The sequence below is a fragment of the Ailuropoda melanoleuca genome, chromosome 14, assembly GCF_002007445.2.
Source record: "Ailuropoda melanoleuca isolate Jingjing chromosome 14, ASM200744v2, whole genome shotgun sequence".
NCBI lineage: Eukaryota > Metazoa > Chordata > Mammalia > Carnivora > Ursidae > Ailuropoda > Ailuropoda melanoleuca.
In genome coordinates this window covers 55,334,731-55,350,875 of record NC_048231.1, presented here as the reverse complement: position 1 = coordinate 55,350,875, position 16,145 = coordinate 55,334,731, and the positions used below count along the sequence as shown (strand labels likewise).

Genomic DNA, 16,145 nt, shown 5'->3' with positions numbered 1-16,145 from the left:
AATCAGAGAGAGAGCTTTTAGAAGATAATCTAGTACAATATCCCCATGACCTTGGAAGGCAAAGGCATCTCTTAAAAAAAAAAAAAAGCAATCACTAATGACACAGCAACTGTTGTTAAGTCTGGCTATCATAAATTTGATATTAAAATTAGTTTTGTTACCATAAGGAGAAGAAAATACTAGCCAATGATCAGGAAAGGGACGCAGCTTCCACAGCTACCAAGGATTTTAAGCTCAGAAAATAGAAAGAACTTCACAGGTCAGTAAGAAAATCTATCAGAAAAATGGACAAAAACTTTGTACAGGCATATTATAAATGGAGATTTCAAAATGGAGTATGTATATATAGCAAAAGATATTCAGACTCATTTGACACCCAGATTGTCAAAACTGACAATGTGTGATACCAAGTGTTAGAGGGATGTGCAACTTTGGGAATTCTCATACTCTTCAGAAAAATAGTATAGGCTTATCTACTAAAATTGAACATAAACAGATTCTCTGGCCCAGCAATTCTACTTCTAGGTAATAACCTAGAGAAACTAGTGTGTATATGTGCCAGCAGACATGTACAAAAATGTTCATAACTGCAGTGTTTGATATAGCTATAAATGTGAAAATGCCCAAATATCAATCAATAACTGAATGGAAAAGTATATTGTGAGAGTCATAATAATAGAATATCATCCAGTAATGAAGTTATAGCTACACACTGACATGGAAGAATCTTAAAAATACAATTTTATTTTATGTATTCTTGTTTTATTCATTATGTGTTCAGTATGTGTGTGATATTTCATAAATTTTAAATGTTAGATTTAAAAACTGCGGCATTGAGTTTGAGAAAGCATCATTTCCCCGGCCTCACCCTGCTCTTGCCCTCACAGCATGGGATTCTGGGAGTATTAGAGGGTTGACTTTCCTCTAGCTGATAATACTCCAAAGAGGGGAGCCATAGCTATGGCAACAGTGAGACACTTCAAGCACTCTGAGATAGGCAAAGCAGTGAAGAAAAGAAATTTGTGGGTAGACACATGTGGACCATCCCTTTGTGGCCATCAGAGCCATTATAGTGGGGGACACTTCACCAGCGGTGAGCTGAGACTGGGCATCAGGCCCATGCCCCATTATCCTTTGTGATTTGAACACTGAAAATTAAAAATGCAGTCGTTTGGATCCTGGACCCTTGAAGCTAGCAGCACATTGGTTACAGATATTTTGTAAGTTTTGGGATAAACATTAATTTTTACCATAAGTAAGCATTTTATAGTAAATATTCTAGGAAGTTATTATGTTTTTGTGTATGAATCAGAAAATACAAATCATTCCTGGTCAGTCAGATTACTCCTATTTAACTTGGTATATCTTTTTACAAAAGTCATGTCTTTGTAGACAATGGACACCGGAGAAATGACATGAATCATTTACAAGGATCCGGGTGTGGGTGTTCATGTGTGTGCAAGTGAGCATGTCATCATATATATGATGCCACACTATGGGAGGTCATTTACCTTATATGCCTCATCACTGACAGCTTTGATGTTAGCTTCTCTCCATCTTCCTGGTACTCCGTCAATTACCTCGCGATAGTTCACATAATAGCCAGTAATTTCAGCCCCTCCAGTCTTATCCGGCTGCTTCCATCCAAGAACCATTGAGTCACGAAAACTTTCAAGACAAGTGATATCACAGGGTGGAGATGGTGCCGCTGTTGCGATAGGAACAGCAAGTGAGTAGACAGAAATGCATTTATGATTCCGTGTATATTAAGCTTGTTTCATTCGTGCCATGTGTGAGGCACTGGGGTCTTGCAGTATAACACTAAAATATGAGACTGATCTGTAACTTGGCAGCCAGTTTGGTGTATGAGGAAAAAACCAACACACAGTGAGAAGGATTCTGCAATTATTTTTCCAAAGATAAAAAGAACCTGCGCCCCTACTTCCATGGAAGAAAAATTTTTGAAATACTAAAAGCAAAACGGTGCAATATTCTGAAAAATGATTCTGTTCCCCATAAGAAGACGTATTTTTCCCAAGATACATATGTTTGTTTGTTTATGTGGTTTTGTTTTATTTGCTCCTTGAGGAAAATGAAGTACGTATATCAATTTCTGCCTCAGTGTGTTTACAAGAATTTCCACGTTATTTCCAAATGGTTAGCATTTCATCATTCAGGTATACATGCCCTGGTGAGATCTTACAACTAAACAAGTTCCAGCTACACACAGAAAAATCTTATTTGGAGCTCAGCTAAATGCCACCTTAAAAAAATTAAAAAAAAAAAAACAGGCACAATCTGCCATGTGATTTTTTCTCTTAGTATATAATATTTTTGCTGCATTATTTTTAATCTTATGTTGGACTACTATTCTTATAGAACAAAATATTATATAGCTGTCCCTGTGTTTTGTGTTCCTAGCCAGAAAAATATTTGGAGGATGTTTTAAAAGTCTTCTTCCTTTACGTGGCTTCTGATTAACTTTTTATCCAACTACTAAATTATGGTTTTTGATAAAGAAAGAGGGTCAGATGGTAGAAAGAAATTCATCTAGACGTTCAATAACATCAAAGAGTTTTCTGAAAATTTATTTGGATTACAGGAAAAAAGAACTATTTATTCTTATTCAAAAGAGTCTTAGAACAATAAAGATTTAAAAAATAAAATACATTTGTTTCTCTCTCCCCCTCACCAACCTCCTTCATTCTTAACATTAAAAAAAAAACTTCCTCTCTCACTCTTCCTATTACAGAGCAATATTGAATGTGAACTCTCAAATGAATACCCCATTTGAGTTGAGGGGACAATAAAGGTTCAAAAAAAGAAAAATAGAAGTGACAGAAGTTGGGGGTTGAATATCAGTATATGCTTATCATTTCATTTTTATTTGATAAGAAAACACTGTCACCTAGACTATATAAGCCACAAGTACCAAATATCCTAATAAGAAAATTCTGAGCTTACTGATAATTAGTCTTAAATAAATCAGTTCTGGGAATGTGATTCATATAGCACAGAAATTAGCTTTATGCGATGATGATACCCTGTTAAACTTTTCATGGCACCTCAAAGAGATAATGTTATTTATATTTATTTGAGTTAAATATGAAGGATAACTTGAAAACCTGAAGATGAACAACAGAAGTTAATAACTATGATCCTGATAAAAGGTGACTTCTTTGTAAAATATTTTTCCTATACATGTATTGAACATGAATATTTCAAAGGACCCCACATATGCTGTGGTTATCAAATTCTTCCTGTTCTCAGCTCTAATTTTCTTAGCAAAATGAGGCAAAAGGTGTGTCTGCCTGAGAAACCAAAAAGGACCCTATAACCAAATTATTTTAAATATTCTTTTGTCATTAAGCACAGTGAAGTATATATAAAAGCCAAACTCACATAAATTTACTTTTACAACTCATTAGACAGAAGTATTGCAAACGGATAGCTGAAAACACGTCAAAAGAAGGATAAACATAATGAAAGTGAACACAGATGGAAGAATGTGATCCAGACAATGAGGTGAGGACACTGATGGAGACGGATGGAACAGTTGTACTCTTTTGACTCTCACCTATGTCCTTCTTCTTTTTCAGAGGGTCAGACTTACTTTTCCCCTTAAGATCTGCCTTCTTTGGTGATGGAGTAAGCTCTTCCTGAACTGTTTCACTTACTTTACTCACTTCTGTTTGGCCCAGGTTGTGAGCGCTACTGGGTAGTGAAGGTTTGTTAAGTTTGCTACCAAGCAAAGCATCTTTCTTAAAGGTTGGCTGGGAGGCTTCATGCATGCCTCCCCTGGAGTCTGTTAGTCCACCAGGTGTATCATTCAGTTCAGGCCACACATCTGGAGACACTCCTCCCCCTACAATTACCAGATAACAACAGAAACACTTTAAGCCCGGACACAGTACACATTGCTCTTAATAGAACAAAGGGAAAAACAGGACCACAAACAGAACAAAAGTAATCTTAGTTTAACAGAAGTCACTCAGATTTGCAAGAAATATGGAAAGCATACGTTTCACATACTTTACACAGGAAACAGTTCAACTTCTCCATATTCTGGGAAAAGAAGAAATGAGAACAAAAAACCACGGACAGAAGAGGAACCATTTTGATTTTCAGAACCCAAGTATATATAAGAAAAAAGCAAATCTCTGACATGTTTTTGAAAGATATTAAGTCTTATTATTCAACAGAATGAGGGGAAGGAAGGGTCATAAAGTGCACAAGACATACATTAAAGATCCTGATTTTATAACAGTTAGATTTACATACATTACTGACCTATTAACGACCTGTGCCTCCCAACCTCAAAAGAACATGTTCACTATTGTCCACGTTATAAGGAATATTAAAAAGCAATACGGCATGATAACCAAAGGGAACTGGTATGAAACAATCTTTCCCTTCAAATATGGATGACTCTATCACAGACTTCATTTTCGGTGCTCTCAACTACCTGGGTCCCTTCCCTGCTTTATCTAAGACTGGGAGGCACATCAGGGACACACATACAATTATTTTATTACCGGTTTTATTCTGTCGGTTACTTTGTGAGCAGAGATGTAGCATATGATTAAGCAACCAATGTATCTTGCACAAAATTTACAGGAGTTTATAAAAAGCATGTTAATGTGTTGTTAGTGAAAACAAGCTAGGCTTTGTCACAGGTGAAATGGCTTTTAGGCATAAAATGATCTGTGTTACGGGCGATATACCACTTCAAGGGACCTGATGGCCCTTCGCATTCCCAGGATGGGCACGAAGTTAGAATGGAGTGTCACACAGTGGGAGATATCTGAGGAAACTGGACTTGTGGCGATGACAAGGCTATGGGTGCACAGATTCTGGGTAAGTTATGAAGACCTGTAAAATGATGGCTATGGAAGGTTAGCTGTCACCTGGAGTCAGAGAAAATGATCGTCTGAGGGTGGAGACATCAAGCAATACTAGAAGCTGTGAAGAATTTCTGGAGAGGGAGGTATCTTCCTTTATAACTTAGAAAAATCCATTCCTAACTACCACGTTATGCATAAGGAACTTACCAATAGCAGCTTTTACTTCAATCGCTTCTGAATCCTGTGAATATTCACTAAGTCCAGCTGCATTCACTGCTCTGACCCGGAAGATATAACTCTGACCAGTCACCAATCCATGGCAAGTAAATCTAAAAGGAAAGGAAGTTTTAAAAATTTTTCCTAGGGGGGAAATTAGACAAGACGGTTTTAGCTTAACTGAACGATCTGGCTTTATAAAAACAACTCATTTTCTAAAAGGAAGAAGATGTACAGAGATCAGGTGATGCATGTACTTTAGACAAGAAAGCAGCTACTTAAGGCAGTTTTCTAAACTCACTCCATCAAATAATGCAGAGTCCTGGCTTTCGCCTGAATAAGTACCTTAACTTTTCTGAGCCTCTGGTGTGTACATTAGTAAAATGGGGATAATAATGCCTCCGTAATAATTTTTGTGTAAAGGTTGGCCATAAAGTATTTAAAGTACCTATTTCAGGGCCTGATATATAAGAGGCATTTAATAAACAATAGGTGGTATTAATACTATTAATGGCTATTTCAGGTATATACTTATGGCTGTAAGGCATTGGCTGCTTCTTGTTACAGAGGCCGAGCCACTGCTTCCCTGGATGCCAGGGAAGGTATAATTACTTGAGAAATTACACTAGAATCTGGAAATNAACTGTTTCACTTACTTTACTCACTTCTGTTTGGCCCAGGTTGTGAGCGCTACTGGGTAGTGAAGGTTTGTTAAGTTTGCTACCAAGCAAAGCATCTTTCTTAAAGGTTGGCTGGGAGGCTTCATGCATGCCTCCACTGGAGTCTGTTAGTCCACCAGGTGTATCATTCAGTTCAGGCCACACATCTGGAGACACTCCTCCCCCTACAATTACCAGATAACAACAGAAACACTTTAAGCCCGGACACAGTACACATTGCTCTTAATAGAACAAAGGGAAAAACAGGACCACAAACAGAACAAAAGTAATCTTAGTTTAACAGAAGTCACTCAGATTTGCAAGAAATATGGAAAGCATACGTTTCACATACTTTACACAGGAAACAGTTCAACTTCTCCATATTCTGGGAAAAGAAGAAATGAGAACAAAAAACCACGGACAGAAGAGGAACCATTTTGATTTTCAGAACCCAAGTATATATAAGAAAAAAGCAAATCTCTGACATGTTTTTGAAAGATATTAAGTCTTATTATTCAACAGAATGAGGGGAAGGAAGGGTCATAAAGTGCACAAGACATACATTAAAGATCCTGATTTTATAACAGTTAGATTTACATACATTACTGACCTATTAACGACCTGTGCCTCCCAACCTCAAAAGAACATGTTCACTATTGTCCACGTTATAAGGAATATTAAAAAGCAATACGGCATGATAACCAAAGGGAACTGGTATGAAACAATCTTTCCCTTCAAATATGGATGACTCTATCACAGACTTCATTTTCGGTGCTCTCAACTACCTGGGTCCCTTCCCTGCTTTATCTAAGACTGGGAGGCACATCAGGGACACACATACAATTATTTTATTACCGGTTTTATTCTGTCGGTTACTTTGTGAGCAGAGATGTAGCATATGATTAAGCAACCAATGTATCTTGCACAAAATTTACAGGAGTTTATAAAAAGCATGTTAATGTGTTGTTAGTGAAAACAAGCTAGGCTTTGTCACAGGTGAAATGGCTTTTAGGCATAAAATGATCTGTGTTACGGGCGATATACCACTTCAAGGGACCTGATGGCCCTTCGCATTCCCAGGATGGGCACGAAGTTAGAATGGAGTGTCACACAGTGGGAGATATCTGAGGAAACTGGACTTGTGGCGATGACAAGGCTATGGGTGCACAGATTCTGGGTAAGTTATGAAGACCTGTAAAATGATGGCTATGGAAGGTTAGCTGTCACCTGGAGTCAGAGAAAATGATCGTCTGAGGGTGGAGACATCAAGCAATACTAGAAGCTGTGAAGAATTTCTGGAGAGGGAGGTATCTTCCTTTATAACTTAGAAAAATCCATTCCTAACTACCACGTTATGCATAAGGAACTTACCAATAGCAGCTTTTACTTCAATCGCTTCTGAATCCTGTGAATATTCACTAAGTCCAGCTGCATTCACTGCTCTGACCCGGAAGATATAACTCTGACCAGTCACCAATCCATGGCAAGTAAATCTAAAAGGAAAGGAAGTTTTAAAAATTTTTCCTAGGGGGGAAATTAGACAAGACGGTTTTAGCTTAACTGAACGATCTGGCTTTATAAAAACAACTCATTTTCTAAAAGGAAGAAGATGTACAGAGATCAGGTGATGCATGTACTTTAGACAAGAAAGCAGCTACTTAAGGCAGTTTTCTAAACTCACTCCATCAAATAATGCAGAGTCCTGGCTTTCGCCTGAATAAGTACCTTAACTTTTCTGAGCCTCTGGTGTGTACATTAGTAAAATGGGGATAATAATGCCTCCGTAATAATTTTTGTGTAAAGGTTGGCCATAAAGTATTTAAAGTACCTATTTCAGGGCCTGATATATAAGAGGCATTTAATAAACAATAGGTGGTATTAATACTATTAATGGCTATTTCAGGTATATACTTATGGCTGTAAGGCATTGGCTGCTTCTTGTTACAGAGGCCGAGCCACTGCTTCCCTGGATGCCAGGGAAGGTATAATTACTTGAGAAATTACACTAGAATCTGGAAATAAGATGAAATATGGATTACCATTTAGATATAAGGATCCAGTAATGAGGTGTGAATCCATGGGCAGTTTCACACATAAAACAACCTCATTCCTTAATAGCTATTATGGCTATAAATAGCTGTTTCATGAATCACTGTAACATTTTAATCCATCCTGAAGACTATAACCAGAGGAAATAACAGGTCTGCTAATGACTCTATTACCATTAGTAATGTTGGAATATTTAATGAAGGCAGTCATAAATTAGGCCAATCCTTCAGGTCAGCTCAGTTCAGCAAATATTTATTGAGCACTTCGGTGTTCCAGACACTGAGCTAGAATTGTGGACACAAAGATGAATAAAAAAGTGGTGCCTGTCCTTGAGAAGCTCTTAACTGTTTGTGGAAAGGCAGACCCTGCCTAACTCTCTATAAATATTTCTATATAGTCCCAGGTAAAGGCTGGGAACTCACAGTAAAAGTGAAATGAACAAGCGGTTAAATGAATCTCTCGCTTTTTCCCATTCATTGAATTGCCTCTATTCTCTCCTGTTCTGCAAAAGAAACAACCCCTCCTGTGGGGGTTCTTGGACTTTGACATGGCCATGCCAGAAACTGTCTAACAAGCTTGTTTGACAATTTGGGGCCGGGCGATTCTCAGATGATCGTAAATCAAAGGAGGCTCAGAGTTTGGTTGCAGGTCAGAATTCATCAACAACCTGCAAAGCTGGCTGATAAAAATATTTGAAAGCAAGAAAAAATAACCCTCTCCATATTAGAAACAGATATAAAGAAGTGACAAAGTATTCTGAACGTCCCTTTGTTGGTGTTACTTATGTCTCCTTAGCACTGAGTTTCACCATGTTCAGAATTTGTAAAATGTTGATAGTTTTTTCCTATTCACTTAAAAATGCCTAGGAGAGCCTAGGTGGCTCAATCAGTTAAGCGTCCAACTCTCCATTTCAGCTCAGGTCATGATCTCAGGGTTTGTGAGATCGAGCCTGCTTAATATCTTCTCTCCCCCTCTCCCCCCCCACCACACCCTTCTCTAAAAAAATTACTTAAATAAATAAATGCCTGGGTACTTTATATCAGCTAGAGTCTATTGGATCCTTGAAATCTAGTATCACACTGAATATTAAAGACCAGAACAGAGGGGTAAAAAGGACAAATTGCATGAAGGAAAAGAATCAGAAAAAAACTGTAAAATGAATTCATCATGGCCGGCATTAACGTGTTTCTAAGTGTTTAAGATCACTAGTAAACCTTTTTTTTTTTTTCAAATATATGACAGATTATGTTCAATTTTAAATTCCTTTGGATATTTAAAGTATAACGTTTTTTAAAAATCTCCCTCCATTGGATGTTTGTGCTGCTGTATGGGTCCATGGCTGCATTTCCTCATTTTTTGTTTTGTTTTGTTTTTTGTGGGGGAAAATCATAATTTTATTGTAAATTAAAAAGTAACTTTTTATTTTTTTATTATGTTCAGTTAGCCAACATATAGTACATCATTAGTTTTGATGCAATGTTCAACGATTCATTAGCTGTGCATTTCCTCTTCATAGCCTCCGTGCTCTAGTCAGAAGGCTCTGCACAGCACCCCCCACCCCAACATTGTGGTTACCGTGGGCCCTTCACAGGGTTGTTGTTGCAGGGTTCCCACTTGCCAGAGCCAACAACGCTTGCCTCTATGTAGTACCCGACCAGCTCCTTAGCATCTTTGGATTCCTCCCACGAAACTATCACTGATGTGTCTGTATTTCTGCTTGGGATGATTTTGCCTGGGGGCTTGGGGATATCTGACAAAGGAGGAAAATGATGATCAAACTCAGGGCGGTTTTAAAAAATTCATTCTTATCACATATGTACAAACACACACATACATAAATTTTATATAAGTAATCATGTCAAACACACAGTTGCTTTATTTTGTATTTGTTAAAGCAGAAAATAAAAAAATTAATATGTTAGTTTGGGGGCATAATGATACACTAAATACTCCAGAAAAAAATACATTAGCAATATTGTTGAAACTCCTGGAGAAGTTTACTTTTCATAACTTCATAACTAATAATAATTAATTTTTTAAATGTATCAGTCAGGTATACTCACCAACTGAATTTATAATGTGAAAGAAGGATGCCACCACTTTAACTTCTCAATAGATACATTCTAATGAGACTCTTGCTTTGGAATTTTTTCTTGAATTGAAGTAAAATCAATTTACAGTTGTTCAACCAAACTCTTTACTCACCAAGTTTGTCCCCTACCACAGTCACTTCCGTTGCCTCTGAGGGCTCACCAACTCCTGCTGAGTTAGAACAGCGGACGCGGAAACGGTAGGATTTCCCTTCAGCCAAGTCGAACAGAGCAAAACGGGGAGACTTCACAGGGAGCTCTGTGTTCACGCGCTGCCAGTTTTCTGTTCCTGCATCACACTGCAGCCCCAACAGAGAGACCCATTCACAGCGTGGCAAGAATAGTGGGAACTCTGAGCCAGGCATCTAGTAGTCTTATTTATCAATCAACAAACTACTTACCTGTTACGAGTTGAACAGGAGAAGAGATTTGGAGGAAATGGGGATGAAGCATGTGTAGCCCGTAGGATTATCTAAATCAAATATGGCTTCGGATTGTTTGACAAATATGCTACTTTAATACTTCACTGACTAATTAACTAAGATCATGGATCTACTTATAAAAGACTTTAATTTACTTTGAAGACAGTTTGGGGTCAGACACTTTTCTAATTCTTAGGGTAGGTAAGTAGATTTACTATGCTATATAAAATACTTAAATTTTCATTGTTATAAACTGTCTTATTTTAATAAAGTGTTATTTAATGACTCATAATCTCATTCAAATACCACTTCCTCAAAAAGGCCTTCTTGATTACCCCCCCATTCTATCACAGGATCTAAAAGATTCTTTGCTCCTTTCTCATCACTATCACTTACTCTGCTTTATTTTTTTTAAAACACTTGTCCGTATTTGAAATTAAGTTATTTATTTGTCATCTCCTCCACTGGAAAGTAAATTTTAATGAAATGAGTTCAGGGAGTTGTCTTGTTCACTGCTATACCACAGAGCCTAGAGTTGTACCTGGCACATAGTAGATAATCAACAATTGTTGTTTTTTTTTTTTCTGAATGAATGAAGGAAGGAAGTTAATGAAAGTTAAAAGGTTCTTTTTTTCCTCCCCATATTTTAGAATAAATGACGGGAAAAACTAAATTTAAAGCAATTCCGTTCTTGGCACTAAAATGATCTAAAGTGACTCTGAAATCCTTGAAAGGATGTGGTGTCGATTTGCACTTTGGTAGAGATTATAGTAAGAAAACTATCATTAGTCTTCAGTAAACCTTTATCCCACCTATTTGAATTCTCAATTCTGCCTCAAGGTTAGTAGAAATGATTTTGCTTCAGAACGTTTGAAAAATTCTAGAGACTTTTCTAGAAATCCAAACCTTGTGATACAGTGACCAGCTGTCAGGATGATACGCTGTTGAGACTATAAGAATACTGATATATCGCTTGGCATAACCTTCATTGACTTGAGATGGGAGGCAATGTGGTATGGAGCAAAGGACCCAGAGGCATCCACTGAGGTACTAGCTTTGTTAATAACAAGATATGTGACCTTGGGAAAGTCACATGAGTATTCTTTGGTCTCAGTTTCATCATTTGTAAAATAAGCAAATGTGACAAGGTAACCTCTAAAGTCCTTTGTAGAATCTTTCATGATTGTGTCATTGTGTGTGGGAGGGTAGAGAGGATAAATTCCCCCTAAATAGTCAATCTGCTGCTAACTGAGGGATAAAATTCTCCCAGACCTTTAATCCTTTAGTTTATGGCTTTGATTCATTTTGCCATATTCTCCCCTGGGGAACATATAACAATTATCAGTCATTTATACTTTCATAATAAAAATAATAGCTGCCTTTCACTATGCTAAGAGCTTTAAACCATTGTAACTCTTTAATCCTCTCAACTACGCTCTGAACTAAGTACTGTGGGGGTAGCACTGTGTGATTATCCAAGTTTTCTAGAGAAGACAGGCTTGGGTAGGTTGAAAGGCAATGATATGTCTTGTTGGGTACAGTATATGAAAACTTAGCCAGACTGCCCAGGTTCAAATCCTAGCTCTGTCTTTTACTAATGTGTGACCCTGAGCAAATTACATGCTCCATCGATGCCCTCTATTAAATATCAACCATTTCAGTGCTCACAGACATGGTGTAACTGGGCATAAGCTGTAGCCATGACAGGCGAGTTTGTGCTTTACGTGCATGCAATTTCTGGTAAAAAATTCTATAAAGAAGTGCAAGCTCGGGGGTTATTGGGGCAGCAGCATTCCCACAGGCATGAACATTCTGGGGATTAAAACATGCTGCAGGACAAGAGCATGTGAAACATTGCCCTTTAGAAAGGTCAACATGTTAGAAGTGGCTCATCAGAAATAACCTGAGACTCAGCTGAGTTGAACAGTTTGACGTTTGGATAGTTCTTCTGTAAATGTGCCCTAGTCTCTGGGCATGTACTGCTCCCCCAATATGTCAACATCCTGAGCCTTCTGTATATGTCAGCGGTGCCTAAAGAGGCCTCTCTACTCACACTGCACTCATAAATGTTCCCTCTGTTTCACACTAACAGGTTCTCTGGTGGAAGAACACTTAAATTTTAATCACAGACTCATATGCATTTAGGTCTAGGGAAGTTATAGATTTTCCTGGAGAAATTAGAGTTTATGTGACCAAAGGAAATGTTCAACAGAAGCCAAACTTGACTCATCTGAAGAAAATGCCTCAGTGGTAGGTTGTTACTATGTCATTACTGTAGGGAAGATGGTAATTATTGTCACAGAGCTTATTCAGAACTCTTCCTGTGGAGCATTTCAAAAAGATTCAGTGAAGGGTATGTATTAAGCACACCAGGAAATAAACATTTTCCACTCTTGTCTTGCCCTCTATTAAAAAAATAGAAAAAAAATTTTAAATCAGAAATGCTACTCAAGTTATAAAATCAGACTCTTTTGAAAGATGCCCATATCGCCTGTTCAAGAGATAATCTATTTATTGTTACCAATTTGCTAGGGATAAGGAGAAGTGAGGCATGCCCCTCAAAGACATGAACTAAATGTCTTTATCAAGGAAATAAATTAATAAATTTATTAATTAAAATAGGAAAAACCACAGACCCTATCATTTTTAGTGCTAGTATAATTTTCTCTGATGATCTGAAATAACTAAAAAGCCATAAAGATAGTTGCCTATTACTTTTATGTTGTCACCTAATTTGCAGATGTTTGCATGTTTGCATGTACCTATATATCTATGATATGTGTTCTCTTGTAATAATTGTCAGGAAGGGTGACCTAATAGGTGTTCCGAAATTGAATGATCAGAATAGCATTAAAGATGAAAGAGAAAAGCTCTTAGGAAAACTAACCGAGCTACATGATATTTTTGCCAAATAAAGACCTTTTTTATAATTTTGCTATGAAAGAAAATGTAAAGTAAATGATAATTTATTATGTTATCAAAAAATTTTATAAAAATAAAATCTACTAAGAGGTACAGCCAATTGTTTCATTCATTATTCTTAAAAAAAATGGTACATGGCTGCCAATAAAAATGTAAACATTCTTACAGATAACAAAAACCTAGTTTTGTTTCATTTTTCAATTATTTCTTTTTTTTTTTTTTTTAAGATTTTATTTATCCATTTGACAGAGAGAGAGACAGCCAGCGAGAGAGGGAACACAGGCAGGGGGAGTGGGAGAGGAAGAAGCAGGCTCCCAAAGGAGGAGCCTGATGTGGGGCTTGATCCCAGGACCTGGGATCATGCCCTGAGCTGAGGGCAGACGCTTAACGACTGAGCCACCCAGGCGCCCCTCATTTTTCAATTATTTCTTAATCAAAACTTTCTTAACAAATGGAATTTACACCTCATTTTAAGCAAATTCTCTTTAAATGCCCTTTTACTGTAGCAATGATGCCTTGCCTAGCAGGTGTTCCTCCCATATTTCTGCATTTGCAACTGGGCACTTCCCCCAAATAATATCTTGTCCATGTCTTGGCTCTTCTCCACTTTCTGGACTGAAGTACTTACTGCAACTGGCCTCATACATAGGTATGTGATGGATTCACATAGAATTCTCATCATTTCACCCATTTTAGGCCTTCATGGTATGCTGCCCTCTCTAACATAATTACAATAAAATTGTAAGCTATTTGAGGGAAAGAACCAGCCAGTATCTTATGCTGTTTTGTAATTCCCGACCCCACCCTACAATCTACACTTCGAGTAGGACTAGCTGAGTGCGTGGCAGCATGTAAGGACTTTCTCTCTTCAACTCTCCAGCTATTTGACAGTATTCTGAAAGTACTGTAACTTTTCTTCCTCTGGCTCATCTAGCTTCATCAATGTTCATTTCTGACTGGGGAAGACAAGTTGCAGAGAAATGAAAAGCCATTACTAGAGCAAGGGAGACAGAGAAGGGTCTAGAAAACAGTGCCATCTGAACAATCTACGGTTTCAGGAACATTTCTCTGCTTAAAAGGGTTATAATTTGGGGTCTGTGGACCTCTTAGGAGTCTATAAGTGAGATCCAGGGATCCATAAACCCCCTGAACTTTCAGGCAAAGTTCTGTGTGATACAGATTTTTTGGTGAAGACTGTTTATAGTTTATAGGGTTTAAAGAGTTCAGGACACAACGGAAATTTAATCTCTATTTCTTTAAAGAAATCTTTAGGAAGAGGCCTGAGGTAATAATGTTGATCCCAGAGTCTTACCTTTTCCACAAAGTACAGAATGCCCTCATGTCCACGCTGGCCAGGGGGCTTCCAACTTAGCACCACATAGCTCCGGGTGGCCTCTGTGACACAGAGGTCTGTGGGGGGCCCGGGAACAATACCCTCTGAAAAACAACAAAGAATAGTGAAAAGCACACATTCTGGGAAGCCCAGCATATGCCAAGAGTACAGATGCTTCTCTCCTACTGGAGGAAGAGAGAATTACTGCTCCATAGTATAAAGAAGTACTTCATCTCTGAAATTCTTCCTAAAACATTCATTCATTCATTCAAAACCACAATTTTACTTTCTTTGCTTGACAATTTTGATTTTCTTACTGGTCCTAAAAAACAGTAATGATATAAGTTATATTTTCTGTACATCTTATATCAGCTTTTTTATAGAATATCTTTTCAAGGATGTTTGGATAGCAAACAAACTTGGAATACAAAGATAGTATATTCTCTAGGGCAGAAAGTTGACTTGTTTTCTGACCAGGATAGTAAAGATAATGTCCTTCCTCAGAGAAAGCTTGGGTAGATTTGTTAGTAGCCCCCTCATAAGTACAATTTTTGTCAGATGTAACACATATCCACTGTGTGTACAACATCCATCTGTGCTGCTCCCTACCATGCTGTGGAACTTGGCGGGGGTACAGTACAAAGGAAAGTAATGAGAACATGAAGTCCATGCCATCTAATTGCGCTGTAACAGAATCCTTTGTCTCTGACCTAGGAATCTCTTATCTTTTGCCAGCATCCATGAAACTGTGGTATTAAACATATTAGTTTCTAAGTAGGGTAAAATTTAAGACCCTCCACAGTTCCTGACATCAGACTGACCCTTCCACATCAAATAACTAAAATACCAAGCAAAATACATGAAACACCTGTTTACAGACATTGGATATTTGCTGGCTTAGGACAATGATTCCCAATAGAAGAGAAACAAATTAGGTGAACTCTACCATTGTCCTACCATTGTCCTGGAGAGAATTTCAAGACAGCAGCTCAGGAAGAGGAACCCAGGTAAAGCCTGGCAGTCTCCCCAAGTGGAGGAGAAGGAGCTGGAATTCTAGGAAGGCCAAGGTATCTACACGTAGAGTCACAAGGATGAATACTGGAGGAAAGGGCTGCACAAAGAGGAAGGCTTAGAGATCTTCAGAGGGTCCCTCCGGAGTGCTCACCAGAATATTGATCAGCACATCAATATGAGGAAACCACCTGAGACCAGGGAGAACCCACACAAGAGAATTGGAAAGAACAATCCTCAAAGCTTTCATACGGCCTGGGAGAGTCCATATTCCCACCAGATACAGTGGAAATCTCCTAATTCACAGGCATCTGGTAGAGTTCTACTCAAAAGGCTATTTCCTCTACAGTATGGCCAAATTATCCCTAGACTAAAGTCTGTTCTGATTTCACTTAACAAAAGCAAGCCTTGAAAGATCAAATCATTTCCCCAGAACAAAGCTCAAGAGCATTTATAGAAATACAAAAATATCCAGCACCAAACAATGTAAATTCAAAATGTCTGGCATCTCACGAAAGTTTATTAAGCATGCAAAGGAGCAAGAAAATACAGCTCTTTCTAAGGAGAAAAATAAATCGATGAAAACAAAACCAAAAATG

At 37.8% G+C, this 16,145-nt stretch overlaps 1 protein-coding gene across 3 annotated transcripts in view; it reads right to left on the bottom strand.

Annotated features, from left to right (window-relative positions):
• MYOM1 (myomesin 1) overlaps positions 1 to 16,145 on the bottom strand; it is a 162,688-nt gene that overhangs the window by 59,014 nt on the left and 87,529 nt on the right. The window contains exons 18-24 of one of the 3 annotated variants that reach the window (XM_034642225.1): positions 14,515 to 14,639; positions 9,974 to 10,157; positions 9,344 to 9,518; positions 7,091 to 7,212; positions 5,704 to 5,904; positions 3,578 to 3,664; positions 1,512 to 1,708 (exon numbers count right to left, since the gene is read on the bottom strand). In XM_034642225.1, coding sequence (XP_034498116.1) covers positions 1,512 to 1,708; positions 3,578 to 3,664; positions 5,704 to 5,904; positions 7,091 to 7,212; positions 9,344 to 9,518; positions 9,974 to 10,157; positions 14,515 to 14,639 — 1,091 coding nt within the window. Of the gene's footprint in view, positions 1 to 1,511; positions 1,709 to 3,577; positions 3,866 to 5,703; positions 5,905 to 7,090; positions 7,213 to 9,343; positions 9,519 to 9,973; positions 10,158 to 14,514; positions 14,640 to 16,145 lie in introns of all 3 variants that reach the window. The other 2 variants (XM_034642227.1, XM_034642226.1) reach the window with 2 other exon arrangements.